At 42.1% G+C, this 22,327-nt stretch overlaps 1 protein-coding gene across 1 annotated transcript in view; it reads left to right on the top strand.

The window, feature by feature from the left end:
• The window catches only part of LOC140393776 (lysine-specific demethylase 9-like), an 83,084-nt gene that overhangs the window by 8,055 nt on the left and 52,702 nt on the right, over window positions 1-22,327 (top strand). The window contains exon 2 of the mRNA XM_072480186.1: window positions 11,861-12,531. Coding sequence (XP_072336287.1) covers window positions 11,861-12,531 — 671 coding nt within the window. The remainder of the gene's footprint in view (window positions 1-11,860; window positions 12,532-22,327) is intronic.

The following is a 22,327-nucleotide window of genomic DNA, read 5'->3' as shown; positions in this document are numbered from 1 at the left end:
GGTTGTGTGTCAATGGCAATCTGTGTTACCCTGGTGCCGCTGCATTTGCAAGCACGAATCTGACCAGCTGCTTGTACAAACACATCTTGAGTTAAATGCACCTACCATCAGCCAGCTCCTACATCTGCTGCTGAAACATCCAGACGCGAGGTGATCCAAATCTCTCCTAGCCAGCCTTGCAATAACTGGCCTCCCTTCACTTCAGCAGATCCTGTCCTGTTAACTGCTGCTCAGAGATATAGAGTTTGAAGGGTGATTTGGTTGTGTATTTTAGGACTTGGAAAGAGCTTGATAGGAGGTAGGTAAAGAGAAACAATTTCTGCTGGCAATGTAGTCCAGGATGAGGTGACAGACTTCTGAGTCAGACCATTCAGGAGAGAAGTCTGGAAGCATATCTTCACACAAGGTGGTAGACATGTTGGACCCTCCCACAAAAATCAGCAATTGCCAATTTTTAATCTGAGATTGATGGAACTGTGTTAGCCAAGCATGTTCATAAGATGTCGGAGCAGAATTAAGCCATTTGGCCCATCGAGTTTGCACCGCCATTCGATCATGGTTGATCTCATCCTGGCTATATCTCCACTGACCTGCCTGTTTTCCATAACCCTTCATCCCATTACCAATTAAAAATCTGCCCAATTCCTCCTTAAATTTACTCATTGTCCCAACATCCACCGCACACTGGGGGATATTCAAGGAAGCCAAAGTTTGTGGATGAAGTTAGGACATTGGTCAGTCATGGTTCCAGTGAATGGCCTATTCCTGTTTATCTTTGGTTTCCAGTCTCCCGACGCTTGAAATGTCAAATTCTCAGCCTTGTATTTCAATGCATCCATCCATGGCCTCATCCATCCCTACAACCCTCGCCTGTCATTGACCCTTTGCAGCCCCCACATCCCCACCATTGGAGGTTGTTGTCCAGGTTCAACGGCCACAATTTCCCTCCCTAAACTTGCCCCTCCCCCTTTAACATTCTGCTTTAAAATCAACTCTGACCAACTTTTCATTGCCTTTTTTGGCTCGATCTTCATTTTTATCTGATTTATGTTTCAGTGAGACTGCCAGGAGGTTTTCTCCATGACAAAGATGCCAAATAAATGCAAATTTCTGTGGCACTGCTGTAGTTGGAGTTCAGATCCATCAGTCAAATACAGTTAGTTTCACAAGTCCCCGAAAACAATTTTGCCTTTTCTACAAGCCTGTCTAATCTCTGATTGAAAACATTCTGTCACTTCATTGCTGCTATCAGAAGGCCTGTAAGCAACTCCCATTCCAGTTTTAATTCCCTTTTATTCCTGCTTTCTAACTGGTCTCCACTGATTGCTAGCTATCTAACTTTCTAATAGTGTCAATGGATTATCTGATAACACACTGCTGTTTGTGGGATATTGCTGTGCACAAAATGGCTGCCGGGTTTCCTACGGAACAGTAATTTAAAAAAATATATAAATTTAGAGTACCCAATTCTTTAAGAAAAGTACATTTTTTTGTTTGCGGGAAGCGAGGTAGAAAGAAAGGAAAAAGGAAAACTTCATTACAGTGATTTTCCTAGTCTGGTTTCTTCGCTGGTTCTGCAATCAAATCTGTCCTTGAGAAAGTGGAGGTTGTGGAGTCTTTGTGCAGCCATGTGATATGTAATTTGTGGATTAGTATGTGGACATTGTCTATGCAGGTGGTGCAGTTGGATTGTATGACGCACAAGTGATCTATGCACTGCTTAATGGGAAATGGTGAAGTTTGCAATGTTATGTGTGAGGCTCCTGTTAACTGTAGGTCAGACACGTATTACATTGCAATCAACAGTGTATTGCAGGGCTAGCCATGGTATAACTGACTAAGGAGCAGAATAGGGAGTTGAAAATGATTAAAGCATCACAACTGAAATGGGCGTGGAGCATTCTGCAGTTTTTATAACGCAAGTGATTTTTTAAATGTAGATTGGTGTTGATAGCAAGGAGGCTTGATATATGCAAAGTGAGGTTTAACCCTTTCTCGACTGACATCGGAGTTTTATATTCCTTTGCCATTTTGTTACAAGATTTCACGTTTGGCACTGGCTAAAAACCAGCTTGTGTGCTTGGGGTAGGTTCTGCCTGTGATTTTTGTACTAGATGTTCATTTATTTTTTAAACCAATTACTCTGCCTCGTATCTTTGGTATTTTTGCTGGTATCTCAGTCAGTTATTCAAAATAATTTTCTATTTTCCGAAACTAAACTTGCCCTTCTCTCCAGTGTTTCCAACAAGCTGCGTTATGTTTACACTCCAAAGTGCAAGGAACTATTTGAAGTCAGTGCCAGACACTTTGTGGTAATGATCACAGTAATGGTTCGGCACTCTTAGTCACTCTAGATAGCTGGTCAAAGTTTACCACACTTGAAACCTTGGCAACAGTGTACAAGTAACAAATACATTTATAGATTTGTGCATTCAACTCAGCCAGCTGTGTTGAGGTAGCAAGATTCCAGGGTGTTGTTACTTATGCAAATAGTTCCCTGCCATCTGACTGGATGCTGAGAGCCAACAAGTGCTACAAAAACAGCAACTTGCATTTATAAAATAAAAAGATTTGCATTTATATAGTGCCTGTCACAACTCCGGTTGTCCTAAAGCTCTCTGCAACCAATGAGGTTCTTTTGAAGTCTATCACTGTTGTGATTTCTGAAAGCCTGCAGCCAAATTGCATACAGCAAGACCCCACAACAACAATGTGATAGTGACTCGATTAGCCTTTTCAGTAATGTTGATTGTGGACAAGGACAACGGGGGAACCTTGCTTGCTCCTCTTTGAATAATGCTATGCAATCTTTTGCTTTCATCTGACAGAGCAGATGATACCTAGATCTTGTGTCTCACCTGAAAGATGGCACCTCTGACAGTGCAGATGTCCCTCAGTACTGCATTGGCCTGTCAGCCTAGATTTTTGTTCTCAAATCTCTGGAGTGGGACTTGGACCACCTCTGTCACAGTCAGATGTCCCAAGACATTTCACAGAAGGATTATCAAACAAAACTTGACACTTGGCCACATAAATATTGGAACATGTGACCAAAAGCTTGAACAAGATTTTGAGGAGGAAAGTTGCAGATGTTGGCGTTGAAAACATGGCCACCAATTTTGGAACAATGGAAATGTGATCTGCAAATGGCCTGAATTGGAGGAGCACGGAGACCTGAGGTTTGGCAGACTGGTGGGGTATTGGTTGAGAGTTCTCCATGCAGTGTATACTGCACACGTTTATTGGGATCAAATTATGGCTGTTACCAAGGTTTCCTCTATATTGTAGCCTAACTAACTTGAACCAAAACCACAATGTTCGTGTGACAAGCACATGATCATATTTAACACGGTGACTCTGCAGCTCTCTTTTGGTTCAGCCACCAACCCTTTTCAGGGTTCAGTGTGCAGTAGAGATAGCCTTTACTGTTTTGACAGACAGGTGTTGAGCCTTGATCTTCCTCCATGTTGCAGCCCATTATTTCTGTCTGTAAGATGTGTCTGAGTTGGAGCTGATTCCTCTGCAACTCGCTTGACTATGCTAACCAGGACCAAACATCACAAATTTCATTTTCACGTTGAGGTCCGCAAGTTGCCTGCTTCTGTTAGTGGGTCAAAAGTGGTGTGCTAAAAGTTTGGTCTTGTTGACTATTGATTTCTGCTGCATAAATGCATTTAAATAACCAAATCAGCACTTCGAGAAACTTCCAGCTGTATTCAATTCAAGCTAACATAGCATCTGAAAAATACAGTGAACACTGTTTTCAGTACTGATGTTATAATCACCGTGTTCTTGGTAACGATGGGATTTTAAAAACCTTCCATCTGGTGATGGGCACAACTTAATATAATAATCACTTATTGTCACAAGTAGGCTTCAATGAAGTTACTGTGAAAAGCTCCCAGTCGCAACGTTCCCGCGCCTGTTCGGAGAGGCCGGTACGGGAATTGAACCCGCGCTGCTGGCCTTGTTCTGTATTACAAGCCACTGGTTTAGCCCACTGTGCTAAACCAGGCCCTAATCAGTGTAGCTGCTTAAATAACAGCGTGGAACTTAGACATTTTCCCCTCTAACAAAACTTTTGGTCTACCCGCACCACATGGACTGCTGTGCTTCAAGAAGGCAACTCACGACCACCTTCTCGAGGGTAATTAGGGGTGGGCAATAACTGCCAGCCTTGCCAGCAATGCCCACATCTTATGAATGAATTTTTTTTAAATTGCATTCAAATGAAAATGTTTTTGTACAGCAGATCTGAGCAAATCAGTTTTTTGGGTCTTTGAGATTGATGTACTCATGTTGGTTGGAGCCAATTTATAGGACAAATAATTACCACCAAAATGTACCTGCACCCTTAAATGGTTCAAAACTCAAGATCAATGTAGCATTGTCGCAAACTATTAAACATGACAATTATCTTGTATCAGGAACACTGTGGAATTTGGCCAGTTAATTGGTGCTTTAACTAAGATAGAAACATACGAACAAGACCATTTGGCCCTTTGAGTCTGCCCACCATTTAGTAAGATCATGACTTATCTGACTGTAACCTCAACTCTTCATTCTGCCTACACCCCCAATAACCATCATCCACTTGTTTACCAAGAAACTATCCACCTCTGCCTTAAAAATATTCAAGGACTCTGCTTCCACCACCATTTCAGGAAGAGAGTTCCAAAGGCTCACGACATTGAGAGAAAGCATTTCACCCCATCTCCAGTTTAAATGGGTGACCGCTTATTATAAAGAGTGATCTGATGCAGGGCAACAACTTGCTAAACTTCTGTGCCAGCACCGTTCAAACCTGTGACCTCTACAGCCTCAGTTTAGTGAACGCATGGGATCGCCAAACCAGTTCCTGGTTCCCCTGCAATGTCTCAATTCTGATTTAGAAATACGTCGCAGTCCTTTCATCACCACTGGGTCAAACTCCAGCAACTGCGAACTAACAGTACCATTCAGACTGCAGCAGACAGCCCATCACCACCTTCTCAACACAATCGCACAATGATTGGCCTTGCCAATGAAACCCACATCCACCTCAGCTGTCTCAGGAAGTTAGCCAAGGGACAGATTCTGCACTTAATGCAAACTATGGAGAGATTCCTGGTGCCCTATACCTCATTCTGCCTGGCAACAAAGAACGTTATCAGTCACCAGCTGGCGCTGGCAAGTATGTGCTGCTGTTAAAAATTCTGAATGTTGAGTGCCAGCGAGCAGAATGCACATTTACTGTAGCATCAGCTTTGTGTTTGATTGTAGACTGTACTAAAGTAGCACTGAGTAATCCTGCTTCTCCAGAAAAATCTTGTCCTTTGTAGAAAGTTGTTGTACCTGTGGTTTTCACTCAGTCCTGAAAAGGGTTCAAGGTGTTTGACCGTCCTTCATGTCAAAGGTTCGTTGATATTTCAAATTGAACGTTTTTTCCTTTGTTCGTTTATTCTGTACGGTGCAGAAATAAAAAAAACAGTCTAGCCAAACCTTAATATTGCAAATGTGATGGTTTTTGATAGGATTTTAGGACAGTGAATATGAGATGTTGCTGGTGATGGATACTCATTGCACAATATGTGATTATCCAGGCTTTGAAATGCATCCAAATTTCACTGACTCTGACCTTTCAGAAGTACTGGTTTATGGTGTTAGAAGAATGGGATGGCCTCCAAGATTCAATCTCTTAAGTGCTGGTTTCTTTCAGGCTATTAGCTTTCGGTAACTGCAGTAATGTGGAAAGAATGTGAATCGTGCATTTTCTGTATCCTCTTGAAAGGAACACACTTGTCATTTTGCAGGGAAAGGCATTGAGGGCAGTAACTGAGACTGGGCGGGTTTGTGCTTTAGCATTCAGTAATCGCAGTGCTCAAACGTGGCAGTCTTAACAGTAATGTAAATGAATCCTGGAGCCTGTACGATTGTAGTACATTATGTGCCCATGGTTGAAATATATATTAAGTCATTAGTTTATTCTGATAAATAACATGATTACAGCCTGAAAATCCTGATGTCACAGGCTTTTTAAAATACTGTTATCCTATATTGCTGCCTTTTCCACTGGGATCATATAAACTGGTGCTTATTTTCTTTTCCTTCACGATTTCCTGATTGTGTTAAGCTGCAAATAAAAAATTGGAGCATTGCAGGCAGATTCAGTGTTCAGCTAAAAGCAGTTTATACTCTACTGCTTGATTTCTTTGTAGCATTGCACATATGAGGAGTTCAAACACAAATGTAGCCTCTGGGTGAAATGGGTTAGATTGAGGATCGGCAAATAATTGATGCAGGTCACTAGGAAGTGCAAACACAGGAATGTTTGGACTGTGGAAGGAAACCGGAACACCCGGAGGAAACCCACGCAGACGCGGAGAGTGTGTGCAAATTCCACACATCACCCAAGGCTGAAATTGAACCCGGGCACTGAGGCAACAGTGCTAACCACTGTGCCAGCATGGCATTGTGGAGCATATGCCCATATTCATCATGGAGTTTGCCTATATTGGCTAGTTGCACACATTGTGTCCTCCTTCCAGTGAAGGCACTGCAATATGTTTATGATTGTTCAGTAATACATTTTGTGAGCGTCAAGGTGTGAGATCTGGATTCTGTCAATAACGACGAGTATAGTGCAACTGGGAAAGAAGTGGTAGATAACTTTCCCGTGGGACGTCAGGAAATCAGTTAAAGCTTTATTTTTTAAAAATGGCATTTATCCTGGTGCCAGCCCATGAAATGCCAGACATTGACTTCAGCTCAAAATTAGTCGTGGTGCTATTTGAGTACTCCAGTCTCTGGATTGCTAGTCCAGTACAACAGTAACATACTGTGGTTGCTGGAAATCTGAATAAGAACAAAACATGCTGGAAATTCTCAGTCGGGCAACATCTGTGGACAGAGGAACAGAGTTAAAATAAATAGAACTCTGATGAAAGAGCATCGACCTATGGGAAGGCGGTGGCATAGTGTCATTGGACTAGTAAATCAGAGACGCAGAGTAATGCTCTGGGGACCGAGGTTCAAATCACTGCAGATGGTGAAATTTGAATTCCGTAAACAGAAATCTTGAATTTAAAAAGTCTAATCATGACCATGAAACCATTATCAATTGTCGTACAAACCTATCTGGTTCACTAACGTCCTTTATGGAAGGAGATTTCACCGTTGGCTAGGATAAACTGGCAAAGGAGACTTAAGGGGTTGATGGTGGATAGGCAATGACAGGCATTTAAAGAACACATGGATGAACTTCAACAATTGTACATCCCTATTTGGCGCAAGAGTAAAACGGGGAAGGTGGCTCAACTATGACTAACAGGGGAAATCAGGGATAGTGTTAAAGCCAAAGAGGAGGCATATAAATTGGCCAGAAAAAGCAGAAGTCTGAGGACTGGGATAAATTTAAAATTCAGAAGAGGACAAAGGGTTTAATTCAGAAAACATAAAATTTGACTGCAAAAGTTTCTATAGATATGTGAAGAGAAAAAGACTGGTGAAGGCAAATGTAGGTCCCTTACAGTTAGAATCAGGTGAATTCATAATTGGCAACCAAGAGATAACAGACCAGTTGAACAATTACTTTGGATCTGTCTTCACTAAGGTGGACACAAATAACCTTCCAGAAATACTAGGGGACAGACGGTCTCGGAGGTGAAGGAGGAACTGAAGGAAATCCTTATTAGTCAGGAAATTGTATTGAGGAAATTGATGGGATTAAACCCAGATAAGTCCCCAGGGCCTGATGTTCTGCATCCCAGAGTACTTCAGGAAGTTGCCCTAGAAATAGTGGACACATTGGTGATCATTTTCCGGCATTCTATAGACTCTGGAAGAGTTCCAATGGATTGGAGGGTAGCTAATGTAACCCCACTTTTGAAAAAAGGAGGGAGAGAGAAAACGGGGAATTATAGACTGGTTAACCTGACATCGGTGGTGGGGAAAATGCAGGAGTCAATTATTAAGGATGAAATAACTGAGCGTTTGGAAAGAGGGGACAGGATCGGTCCAAGTTTGCATGGATTCAATAAAGGGAAATCATACTTGACAAATCTTCTGGAACTTTTTTGAGGATGTGACCAGTAGAGTGGTGAAGGGTGAACCAGTGGATATCATGTATCTGGACTTTCAAAAAACTTTTGTCAAGGTCGCACACAAGAGATTAGTGAGCAAAATTAAAGCTCATGGTATTGGGGGTAATTTATTGACGTGGATAGAGAACTGGTTGGTAGACCGGAAACAGAGTGGGAATAAACGGGTCCGTTTCAGAGTGGAAGGCAGTGACTAGTGGGGTACCGCAGGGTTCAGTGCTGGGACCCCAGCTGTTCACAATATACATTAACGATTTGGATGAAGGAAATGAATGCAATAAGTTTGCAGACAACAATAAGCTGGATGGCAGTGTGTGCTGTGAGGAGGATGCAAAGAGGCTGCAGGGTGACTTGGACAGGCTGGCTGAGTGGGCAACTACTTGGCAAATGCAAAATAATGTGGGCAAATGTAGGGTCATCCACTTTGGTGGCAAAAACAGGAAGGCAGATTATTATCTGAATGGTGGCAGTTTAGGAAAAGGGGAAGTGCAACGTGACCTGGGTGTCATGGTGGAATGTCGCTGAAGGTTGACATGCAGGTACAGCAGGCAGTGAGGAAAGTTGATGGCATGCTGACCTTCATAACAAGAGGATTTGAGTATAGGAGTAGGGATGTCTAGCTGCAGTTATACAGGACCTTGGTGAGGCCACATCTTGAGTAACGTGTGCAGTTTTGATGTCCTAGTTTGAGGAAGGACATTCTTGCTATTGAGTGTGTCCAGCGAAGATTCACCAGACTAGTTCCCGAGATGGCAGGACTGACATATGGAGAAAGGCTAGGCTTGTACTCACTGGAGTTTAAAAGAATGAGAAGGGATCTCATAGAAAAATATAAAATCCTGATGGGAGTGGACAGGCTAGATGCGCAAAGAATGTTCCTGGTGTTGGGGATGTCCAGAATTAGGGGTCACTGTCTAAGAATAAGGGGTAAGCCATTCAGGACCGAGATAAGGAAGAACTTCTTCTCTCAGAGTTGTGAACTTGTGGAATTCTCGACCACAGAAATCTGTCGGTGCCAGTTCTTTGGATATATTCAAGAGGGAGCTGGACGTGGCCCTTACGGCTAAAGGGATCAAGCGGGATGGAGAGAAACTGGGTGTGGGATACTGAATTTGCATGATCAGCCATGATATTGAATGGTGGTGCAGTCTCAAATGGCCTACTCCTGCACCTATTTTCTATGTTTCTATGTCTTTACCTGGTTTGGCCTACATGTGACTCCAGGCAGCAATATGGTTGACTCTTCACCTCTCCCTCAAGGGAAATTAGGGATGGGCAATAAATACTGGCACAGCCAGCGACGCCCACGTCCCATGAACGAATGTACGAAAAACCTGAAATATTAACTCTGTTTTACTCACCAGAGATGCTACCTGACCTGCTGAGATTTTGTTTTTTATGACACTATTATACCTTTTGTATCCTCAACATCACTATATTTTTCAGGCCTTTGAATTGAGTTGCTCTGGATAGTCAACAGACAGTGTTAGAGTGTCTTGTTATAAAAGCAACACAGGATGTTCTTCTTTGTATATCTTGCGCTGCACTGGCACAGCTGTTTAAGGTTAAACATTGGAGATGCGAGTGATAATTTTGGTGAGGGAAGCCCACAGGAAAGGATAAACCATTGGTTTTCCATCCCACTCATTCCTTCACTGACTTTGGTAGAGTGAAATAGAATGGATGCAAAGCTAGGGTGGCACCTGATCCCATGGGCTTCTGACTCATGGTATAGGCTAAAATTGTTCCTGGTGTCTGCACGTGAACAAGACAATGGGTTATGTCTGAATAAGCCTAGCTTGAGGGGCTTGCATTATTTCAGTCTCCAGTTAAAGCAATATGCTTCTTGGAAATTGGACGACATTGCTGCTGAAGTTAAGTTGCATGCAATGAAAGATCTATTTGAATTAAATTATCTTTTAAATACTGAGTAATATCCCTTCACCCTAAAACAAGTGGATATGTGATTGAATTTTGTTTTAGTCTCGTTTTGAGATTAATAAACAATATTCTCCATCTTAGAACCATAGAATTACTGTAGTACAGAATGAGGTCATTTGGCCCATCGAGTCTGTACCAACCCTCTGAAAGAGCACCCTCTTACCTAGACCCACTCCCCCGTTCCATCCCCGTAACCCCATAACTCCACCTAACCTACAGATCTTTGTACACTAGGGGACAATTTAGCATGGCCAATCCACCTAACCTGCACATCTTTGGACTGGGAGGAAACCGGTGCACCCGGACGAAACCCACACAGACATTGGGAGAAAGTGTAAATGCCACACAGTCACACGAGGCCAGAATTGAACCCTGGTCCCTGACACTGAGGCAGTAGTGCTAACCACTGTGCCACCATGCCACCTCACATCTTCATGTTCTTCCACCTTGGAACTAAATGTTTCCCATTGCTAATCGTATAGGTGTGGTGAGCCATTTTACATTTACTATTTAATACAATAATTCAAATGACTTACAGGCACATACGGTCACTTAGTAATAATATTTCATGGGTTTCACAGTGAGCTAGGCGGGTAGCTTCTGAAGAGGTAACTTTAAATTACAAAAATAATGTAGGCAACATGTGTCACGTACTCCATAATGGCAGATAAAATTTAATGTAGAAAATGCACGTAGAACGGACAATGTGAGTACTTCATGGAGGTTGAAATAAGTTGGTAGAGATCTAGAGGATTTAATAGATTCTAGAGTAAAAATCAACAGCATCTGTATAATTATATCGTCCGGCTAGTAGCAAAGCAGTCACAGGAAGTCACATTATGATGGGCCATATGGCCTTCCTTGTCCAAGATTGTTTTATACAATGTCCTGTAATGTTGAAAAATCTCTTGGGTTAATCTGCAGATTATATCTTGAGTATCAAGTCAATATTACACCTGTCATGAGAACTTCAGGCAGCCAAATATGTTCCAATCATTTGAAACTTGATTCCAATTTTCCAAATCTATAATACTGACAGTATACACATCAAAAGGGAACTTGTAAACTTGTCTGTTGGTGTGTAGCATCCCTTAATTAAAATATTTAAAGTTGTGTGTTAAACAAATCAGAAATTTAACTCTAATTAAATGTATAATGAGACTTAATACATCAGATTGTTTAGCCTGGTGTTTCACACAGACAGCACTAACAGAAGCTTAAAGGTTAACATTCTTTCATTTCCATGCTGTATGTATATTTTGTACCCTGGGTCAGTCAGAAATATCAACTAAACTTAATACTTCAACCACCAGCCAAATGTGCTTTCATCGTTCCAGCTATGTATTAAAAAAAAAAATGTTTAGAAACATAGAAAATAGCAGCAGGAGTAGATCATTCGGCCCTCTGAGCCTGCTCCACCATTTATTATGATCATGGCTGATTATCCAACTCAATAACCTGTTTATGCTTTCCCTCCATGCTCTTTGATCCCTTTAGCCCCAATAGCTAAATCTAACTCCTTGAAAACATACAATGTCTTTGCCTCAACTGCTTTCTATCTAACCCCGACGAAAGAACAATCGAATACTGAGCATTCCCAGCTAAATGGAATGTTTTTAAAAACTTAATCCTATGCAGTAGAATTGTTCCTGTTGCACCATAATAGGTTAGATAACACCACATAATCCTATTTCACCAGGCATGTTAACATCGGGTCATTCCTTTGTTGTCACTGATTCTGCCTTTGCATAACCTTGAGATGGAAACGTGAAACGTTGGGTTTGAATGTGTGTTGTACAGTATAGATTTGATGCAATCTTGGAATTTATTCCCCATCACAGGTGGCTCCGATGAAAATGGGAAAAGCCGGCGACCAGATGAGTACCTGGGCAAAAAAACAAAGAAAAAGAAGAAAAAGAAACATCGGGAAGGTGAGCGACCGAGGCGGCTAAAAATGTACAACAAAGAAGTGCAGACTACATGTGCGGGAATCACTCACATTGAGCTGGACACTTTGGGGCATGGTTCTTCTGACGAGTTGAGTGTAATCAGCAAAGCCTCCGTTGAACATATTGAACAGCTTGGCAGGTTGGATCTAAAAATGAGCAATTGTACTATCCCTTCAGGTGCACAGTTACCATACTTATCCCACAGAGACCACTGTGTACGCAAGGGACTCTTGCGGACAGGTTCCTCTAAATTCGCTCACTTCATCCACGTGGAGCATCAACCAAATGGTGGTGCGCCAGTGCTCCATGCCTACATGGACGAACTCTCTTTCTTGTCTCCTATGGAGATGGAGAGGTTTGCTGAAGAATTTCTTGCTTTGACTTTCAGTGAAAACGAGAAGAGTGCGGCGCACTATGTAATGGCCATCGTACATGGAGCAGCAGCTTATCTGCCAGACTTTTTAGATTACTTTGCTTTTAACTTCCCCAACACTCCAGTAAAAATGGAAATATTGGGGAAGAAGGATATAGAAACTACGACCATCTCGAACTTTCGTGCTCAGGTAAGAATTCATGCTTTCTGTCCTTTCTGCTATTTATAATATATTTTTCAAAAGATAAGTCAAATAACCAAGACCTGGGAACTGACACTTGGAAATCCAGAACATGACCGTGTGCTAAAATGATGGTGTAGAAATATCTTTCACCGGGAATTAATTGTCAGTTTGTCAATTGAAAATTTTGTCAGTTACAAATTTCAACACCTCTCTCTCTCTGACTTCCTCGACAGACTTTAACTTGCTGTTCCATGAAGTGCATTCCTCTGTCTCAAACAATCACACAGTTTCCTTTTAACAAGAAATGTCAGTTAATACCTACAGAATGGAAAGCACACACCTAGTACACACTCCGAATGCTTGGTGTCCCCTGCAGTGATGGGAACCCCAAAACTTGTCTTGGTCACAGTTGAGCTTCAGGTTCTTACTTACGTGTGTTACAGACAGCCCAAAACCCACATCTTTGGACAAACCCCCTCCCCTAACCTATCAGTGGGCAAGACCGTACATGCCTCAAAATGTTCCTGAGGGAGAAATAGGTCTTGCCCCTTGAACCTTGGGTGATTGTGGTCTGAATCCTACCGTCAAAGCCGAATGTGGTTTGCCGAGTCTGTCGCCCTTGCCAAATCCATGACAAGTACTTTTGATGAGCCATGAGGTAATAAAAAACCAACAACATCTGAGTATTAACCTTGGGAGGCCCACAGTTTGCTGTAGCGTCAAATACAGTCGCAAAACAGGTTGACTCTAAACAAATAGAAACAGAAGATGCTAGAAATACTCAGCCGGCCTGGCAGCAACTGAGGGAGAAACTAGAGTTCCTTTTTTGAGTCTGCATGACTCAGCAGAGAGGCAAAATCTTGGTAACCAACTAAGTATAAAGCAGGAATTCACAATATGGAACACAAGGGCCCGTAACATCTGATGTCGAGGGCAATGTAGTTACCCCCCACTCCACCACTGAGCGCCCGGCCCACTGCTGATCTCTCTCCCCACCTTGCTCCCAGGGTTCCATTGAGCACCTGATTTACCCGCTTACCTTGATTCTCCTTGGTTTTGCTAAATGATTGGGACCATCAAACTTAACCACTGTATGGTAGTGAATGCTGTAAAATAAGGGGACATGCTTCTTCTCTCCTGATGTGCATTCCACGAAAGGACTCTGGAACCCATTACACTATTCTCACCTGACTGAGCCTTAAGGTCAGACAGAAATCTGCGGCTGTATTTCAGTGGAAGTTAATAGGCGTGGCCCATCGAGCCTGCACAGGCCTATGTGATCACCCTATCTAAGCCCATATCTACACCTCATCCCCATAAAGCAGCAACCCCACCAAACCTTTTTGGACACTAAGGGCAATTTAGCATAGCCAATCCACCTAACCTGCACAGCTTTGGACTGTGGGAGGAAACCGGAGCACCCGGAGGAAATCCACACAGGCACGGGGAGAACGTGCAGACTCCGCACAGACAGTGATCCAAGCCGGGAATCGAACCTGGAACCCTGGAACTGTGAAGCAACTGTGCTAACCACTGCTACCATGCCGCCCTCGGTATTGTGTTTCGATTTACTACTTCCCCCAGAAATTCTTTTAAAGGCCGCATCATTCTTCAAGTTATTTACTTCTATAGGGAACACTCAGTATACCACAATTGCTTCAAAATTCTCCTTAGCTTCAGCTATTCTCGGAGTAAAAGTATAATTTATCACCTCCTGACCATGGATGCCTCATTCACTTGTTTTAGTAACTTTCTCAGTACTTCCAAGCTGACCTGTTGGTTGGTTTTTGCCAAAGACTCTGTGGGGGACTATTGCAGATTCTTCCACTATTGGTTATTGTCGCTTCCAGCTAGGCAATTTTCCAACTCCTGTTTCCTTGCAAAATTCAAATTTTGAGATTAAACCTCACCTACATTCCACATGGTGAATAATGAAGTTAATTGTTTTCTATGCTTACAGTGCAAGTCTATCTAATGGTCATTTACTTTGGCAGTCTTCCCTGTGAGCTGCAAACCATGCAAGATCAAACTGCAACTAACGCTCATTAAAATACCCTGATAAACTGAATCCAGAGAACTTCCCAACGCTCCACCGACCTCCATAACAGCATAGCCTGCTTTGGGCTGACCTCAAATCGACCTTTAAATAAATTTTCCCTAGTTTACCATTTCCTCTTTGATTTGATAGATGGGTTTTATTGCCTTTCACTATCTGTTTTTAAATTAGCCCTGCCTCACCCAAAAAACATCTCTCTGGACTGTCCTGTCTGCAAGGATTGCAGACATCATGTCTCCAGTTCTTCAGCTAAGTTAACCCACCTGTTTTATCACAGAAATGACGGTGCTATCAACTGATCCACAGTACAGACACAGCCATAGCTGATGCTCCAATATTAAAATATGTGGCCTGTAGCGTGTAAGTATTGTAACCCACAAGTAGTTTTACCTGTTTAAATGACCTTGAAGTGAAAATGGCATGGAAGGAAAATGAAAACTGAATGCCCTATAGCAGGGATCTGTTATGACGGAAGTTGCAAGAAATTTGAACTTCTGTGCACACTGGCCCTTTGTCAGAAACACTGATAGCTTGTTCTAATACAGCAGTGGCTTTTCAGATGATTCAATAAAGCATTTGTATTCATTTTAAAGTTAAACCTAATGAGTTCCTTTGTAGGAGCTACTCCTGGATTAGTACTGCTCCTGAATAAATGAGGAAGCTGGAAGAATGCCAGAGAGACTGAGTAAGCGAATGGTTATAAATATTTTCTGAAAGTCTGACAGAGACTGCAACTCAGCTGTCTGACTGTGTCCTCAGGTGACGCTGTTCCTGATTCAGGACAGAACATCTTGGCAGTATTTGGCTGTTATAAAAAGAAATCAACTTTGCATTTGTTTGAAAATTCCTGTCTTATCCTTTCAGCAAACTTGTGCAACTACAGACAGTGATTGTTCTGAAAATTCACTTCACTTACTACCGTCAAAATGACCACGTTAAAAGCATGACAATCGGAGAGATGTGGTGTACTTACATTTCACATATGTGGTTGCCTATGTGATCAACTGTTCAATCAGCAGCATACTCAGTGATGGCATTGGAGGCATTGTGCAGCATCAAAAGGGGTACTCTGCCTTCCTGCAACAGTACTTCACCCCAACGTCAATGCAACCATAATTGGTTGATAGATGTGACTGTATCTTGAGACTATCAGTGTACGAGTAGGTACATGTTGCTCTCTCACTTACTAGGTGCTCCTTCACTCACTGTTGCGCTATTTCCGGATCACTGGAAAGAAGTGGAGGTGGCAGGCTTCCTCTAAATGCTCTCTTTTGAGGCAGTAGAAAATACTGTGGGACTTTAGCTGCTGCTGAGTATGTCCAGAGTTTTCTGTTTTTATTTTAGCATCCAAAGTATTTCAGCTTTTGAACAGCAATATTAAATTGTACCAAATTTAGTCCATTTTTAGCTCAATTGTTGAGCTGAGACTCAGTCAATCAGTAATGTATCCATAATAGGTTACATCTCAATCTGAGACACAAACCTGTATGAATGCAGACAGTTTTTGATGCATAAAACCTTGAGTGTAATTGCATCTGAAGATTCATAATAAAAGGATACTCTGTCTAATAATATGAACTGAGATTACTCTTTTCATGCAGTATATTTGATAAATCGGTAATTATCCATTTTCAGCTGAATTGAAGTAGCCTGTAAGATCTCTACTGCTTTCATGATTTGGGATCATTTCACTACTCTGGTGCTTCCATTTCAGACTGCCAGAATAATACTAATTGTCAGCAACTCCTAATCCATAATTAATTGCATATCGTAAATTATTCCCTTAGATGGATTCTGTTCCGAGACAATTTTCTCAATTTTAAGCTACTGCTGTTGAGTTTATTTCTTTACCTTCTGAAGGATTTATTTGATTTAAAAGGAATTTTGAAAGTAAACTAAAAGATCAGTGTCCAAGACAAAAAGATCCACGTATGCTCAAGTATTACAGCTCTGCTATTAATGAAATGATCCGACTGTTCCACCCACATCTCCCTGTCTGCAGTAGAGACAGAATTACAACATTGTCTTTAAAACCATCTTTATAAAAATAACCCAGGATTTAGAAGCGACAATCCAGTTTGACCTGCACCAGATCTCTCAGCGGCATTGCTGGTCTTTGTCACGGAAATGAGATTCTGCTTTCAGTGAAGCAGCCTAGCGTTTTATTCAAATTAAGAAATGTTTTCAGCCGGGCACTTTATTCCTCTTGCTCCTTGAAACGTTGCTAAATGAGGCCAGGCACAAATGCACATATTAGTGAATGTGCAAAAAGCTGTCCCGTTTGATACACGTCGCCTTTCACCTTCAATTAGTAAATCATTGTTTTTTTTTAGCAACTTTGATTATGACCTGTGTCGTAGTCCTATATAATGTCAGTAAGCACGAGAGATCAGCCACTCAATTGCTGCAACCTATTCAATTTTTCAGCTGGATCATAGATTTGTCCCTCTGCTCTGTTTGCCCATTTTTGCTGCATATCTCTCGATACTTGAAAATGTCAGTAAGAACTAAGAGCAGAAGTAGGCAATTCAACCCCTCCTGCCCGCTCCGCCATTCAATGTGATCGTGGCTGATCTCCTCTCGGCCTCAACTCTACTTTCCTGCCTGTTCCCCATAATCTATCAACCCATTACTAATTAAAATTCTGTGTCTCAAATTTATTCAATGCCTCTGCATCCACCAAGCTGAGGTTGTGAATGCCATAGATTCACGACCCTTTGAAAGAAGTAGTTTCTCCTCATCTGTTTTAAATCTGCTGCCCCTTATCCTAAAACGATGGCCACTCGTTCTAGATTGCCTCACAATAGTAAAGCTCTAGGTGAGCGCTGATTAGGGGTCAGAATGTAAACTCGCTGATAAGATCATCCTTTATTCTTCTGAACAGCCATTGAGCAGTTGGCTTTTTATCTTATTGTCACTGTGCCATAACATGTCCAGGACTGTTTTTTTTTTAATTTCATGGACTGATTGCTTGAGAATAAACTTTTTCTCCTTTTTTTCCCTCAATTCTGTCTTCTGGAGTCCGTGCTTTGGTTGTGTTTTCAATTGATATTTTTCATGCTGGAATTTGCATCAGTCATTTGCAACCATACCACTACAAGGCCTGATGTTGAAGCTTGCTGCTGTGCTGGCACTTGGGTGCAGTACAAAGGGAATTTTACTGCACTGTCTGTGGTGCCATCTTTCAGATGATCGTTAAACCAGGGCCCCATCTGCTGTCTTGGGTGGATGTAAAAGATCCCACAGTACTGCAGTATTCTGAAAAAGGTCAAGGCAGTTCTGGCTATCCGGGCCAATAATTATCCCTCAACCAAGATCATTAAAGCAGAATCATAGAATGATTCAATACTGAAGGAGATTGTTCAGTCCAATTAGTGCCGCAATCCTTCTGTTCCCCATAGCTAATAAATGTATTTTCAGACCGTTCATTCCAGATCAAGATAGTGTGTGTATCTGTGCTATTTTGAACACTGCAATTAAAACTGCGCATAAATCCCTCACCTTTGGTATCATTCTAGTAAATGTCTTCTGCATTCTCTTTATGTAGACCTTGATATCCTTCCTAAAGTGTGGTACCCACAAATGGACCAGCTACACCAGATGAGGCCCAACCATTGATTTTTAAAGGCTTTATATAATTTATTTGCATTTATTTGTACACTCTGCCTCCATTAATAAAGCCAAAGATCACATCTGCCTTTTAATGGCCACCTCTGTTTGCACTGTTGCTTTCAAAGATTTGTGTATGTATGTCCCAAATTGTGTCTGTACTGTACTGAATTGCTGGTCGTTTATCTAATTTCTGTTTGTGGGGCCTTGCTGTGTGTAAATTGGCTGTTGTGTTTCTCACAGCCCTAAGAGAGGCTTAGAGAGGGAATTCCAGAGGTTAGGGCCCAGGCAGCTGAAGACAGAGCTGCCATTGATGAAGCCAAGAGGCCAGGGAGAATGAGGCTGCACAAATTGGAAAACAAGGACAAGAATTTTTAAAATCCCGGCATTATTGAACCAGGAGCTAAAATAGTTCAGTGACCACAAGTGATGAGTGTAACAGACTGGTAAAGCTGCACCGTGTGAGAGGAATTGACGTTGATGGATGTTTGCAGGCTGAAACTTACTTGCACTTCTCTGAGGAACAGTTTGTGATGGACTAAATATAAACTATGGAAAGCAGATAATATGAATGCATTGCCACATGTGATGATATCAGAGGGCTCTAATAGCGATGAGATGTTCGCTCAGATTGAGGCCCTTTACATAACTGGGTGGAAGTGAGTAACAAATTACTGCAGCAATTGGACCAGAGCCCTGTAAACATTTTCCTACGATTCGAGTCACTTGTTTTATCTTGGGCTGAGTTTTTTTTGTTGGATTTCTTTCATCTCGAGTTGCTTTAAACCCTTCGCTGTGAGGTTGATGAAAGTCTGATTTAAAATTGAGGTTGAAAAGGTTAAGCACTTCATATGTTCGCCTTTTAAGAAAAGGTTCTGAAATTAGATTCTTTTTCGCCATGACATGTAACGACTGGTATTTTATTTCTGAGCAGTGGTTGCAGTAGGTATGTCCTGGACAGCTGTGTGCAGGAGTTTGTACTTAAGGAAATCCAGCTCCTCCATTCCATTGGCCTTGACTCGAGTTAGAAAATGCCAAACTGTGTTCTGTATACTGAGGCCCTTTGGGGAGCCAGTCGAGATCTGTTGTAATAGGGTGAGGAGAAGCAATGAAAATAAAAATAGGAATATGCAACTAAGCTAAATTTAAATTGAACAAAAAGGAGACGAAGGAAGAGGATCTATATATGCAGTACTTTTCTTAGGATCGTACAGCCCAGGGGAGGCTGTTCAGCCCCTCGTTCCTCTGGTGGTTCTTTGAAGGCTCTATCATCAAAGTAGTTTGTCAGGCTATAGACTTGAGACAAGCTTTTTACTTCTTGGGATCTGGCTGTCACTGACTAGGCCAGCATTTATTGCCCATGCCTAACTGTCCTTGAGCAGATGATTATGAGCGTCCTTGGACCACTGCAGTCCATGTGGTGTAGATACATCCACAGTGCTATTGGGGAGGGAGTTCAAGGATTTTGGCCCAGTGACCGTAAAAGAACGGTGATAATATTCCAATTCAGGATAGCTTTCAGGGGAACCTCCAGGTAGTGGTGTTCCCATGTGTCTTCTGCCCTTGTCCTCCTAGATGGTCGCAGTTGTGGGTTTGGAAGATGCTGTCTCCGGAGGCTTGGTGTGTTCCTGCAGGGTGGTGCACGTTGCCACGGTGAATCGGTGATAGATGGAATGAATGTTTGTGGATGGGGTGTTAATCAAGTATGCTCCTTTATACTGGATGGTGTTGAGCTCCTTGATTGTTGTTAGAGCTGCACTCATCCAGGAAAGTTGAGCGTATCCCATCACACACCTAACTTGTGCCTTTCAGATGGCGGAAAGGCTTTGAGGAGTCAGGAGCTGAGTTTCTTGCTGCAGGACTCCCAGCCTCTGATCTACTCTTGTAGGCTAGTCCAGTTCAATTTCTGGTCAATGGTAACCACCAGGATGTTGATAATGGAGGTTGATTTGACAACACTAAGGATGAATAAAAGTCATACATTAAAACAATCTTGCATTCCATTCTTGATCATGTGAATAAGTAAACTAAATACTCAGATGTTGGAGTTTTAATTGGAATCTTTTGAAAGGTTTTTTTATAGGTCTTGTAGCTTTATAAAATCAAGATTACAATTCTGCCCTGTAAATTCTATGAAATCTATGAAAATGGGAAAGTGAGGTGGTGTCAGAGTTTCATATAAACGACCACTACATGGTTTGATAGTCAATTGCAAAGTATTCACTTGACCTGTGTTATTTTTGCTACATGTAACTCTACCTGTGTAATTGCATATCAGCACTGAGTACTTATCTAAAACCATAATGGACACTAGAAAACATTCAATGTATTGTCTAGTTTTGTAAGGTGTCTAATGCAACATACTTTTTCATTGATATAAGCAACAGCTGTCAGATATACATATTTAGCAGCTGGCTCCAGGGTTGCAACATAATTGCCAGTATGTCATTTGTGTATTAATCAGGTTTGCCTGTGCAATAAAATACAGGATTCATGTCCATCATGAATGCAGTGTCCATCATTAATGACTCGTGCGACAATTGCTAAACATACATAGAAACATAAATGAAAAAATAGAAGCAGGAAGAGGCCATTCATTATGATCATGGCAGATCATCCAGTTCAATACCCTGATCCCGCCTTCCTCCCCAATAATCCCGTGGTATCTTCAGCCCTACCTAATTCCCTCTTGAAATTACACAATGCTTTGGCCTCAACTTGCTGTGTGATAGAATTCCACAGATTCACCACTCCGGGTGAAGAAATTCTCCTCACCTCAGTCCTACAAGGTTTACCCCTTATCCACAAACGGTGACCTCTAATTCTGGACTGACCCACCATCAGGAATATTCTTTGTGATTCTACCTTGACGATCCGGTTAGAATTTTATAAGTTTCTATGAGGTCCCCTCTCATTCTTCTAAACTCCAATGAATATAATCCTAACCATCTTAGTCTCTCCTCATATGACAGTTCTGCCATCCCAGGAATCAGTCTGGTAAACCTTCGCTGCACTCCCTCCATAGCAAGAACATCCTTCCTCAGATAAGGACATCAAAACTGCACTCAATACTCCAGATGTGTCCTCTCCCTATACAGTTGCAGTAAAACATCCCTATTCCTGTACTCTAATCCTCTCGCTATGAAGACCAATGTACCATTTGCCGCCTTTACTGCCTGCTGTATCTGCATGCTTACTTTCAGCTACTGATGCACATGGACACCAAGGCCTCACTGAGTATCCACCCCTCAATTTGCACCTATTCAAATGATCTGCCTTCGTTTTTTTCCAACGAAGCGCATAACCTCACATTTATTCACGTTATACTGCGCCCGCCATGTATATGCCCAATCGCAGCCCGACCAAATCTTGCTGAAGCATCTCTGCATCCTCCTCACAGCTGACCCTTCCACCCAACTTCAGGGCAGGACGGTAGCATTGTGGATAGCACAATTGCTTCACAGCTCCAGGGTCCCAGGTTCGATTCCGGCTTGGGTCACTGTCTGTGCGGAGTCTGCACATCCTCCCCGTGTGTGTGTGGGTTTCCTCTGGGTGCTCCGGTTTCCTCCCACAGTCCAAAGATGTGCAGGTTAGGTGGATTGACCATGCTAAATTGCTCTTTGAGTCCAAAATTGCACACAGTGTTGGGTGGGGTTGCTGGGTTATGGGGATAGGGTGGAGGTGTGGACCTTGGGAAGGTTGCTCTTTCCAACAGCCGGTGCAGACTCGATGGGCCGAATGGCCTCCTTCACTGTAAATTCTATGAAATTATTTGCAAATTTGGAGATAATACATTTAGTTCTCTCGTCCAAGTCATTACTATATAATGTGAATAGTTGGGTTCCTAGCAGAGAGTAGCCCACTTGTCACTGTCTGCTAACCAGCTTTCTTCCATCTCAAGACACTACCCATAATCCCATGCACGTTAACGTTACATATTAATCTGCTATGTGAGACCTTGTCGAAAGCCTTCTGAAAGTCTAAATAAACTAAATCCACCAGTTCTAGAACCACAATCTCATTGCCAAGTTGTAAAGGATTAAACAGGAGTAAAATTATTTGGATGGGCCCTTCACCAGAGCTCTTAAGAGGCCTTATCTGAAATGTAAACCTCTTCCCCTTTAAATTCTGACTGAC

The sequence above is a fragment of the Scyliorhinus torazame genome, chromosome 17, assembly GCF_047496885.1.
Source record: "Scyliorhinus torazame isolate Kashiwa2021f chromosome 17, sScyTor2.1, whole genome shotgun sequence".
Taxonomy (NCBI): Eukaryota; Metazoa; Chordata; class Chondrichthyes; order Carcharhiniformes; family Scyliorhinidae; genus Scyliorhinus; species Scyliorhinus torazame.
This window is presented reverse-complemented; position numbering and strand designations above follow the sequence as displayed.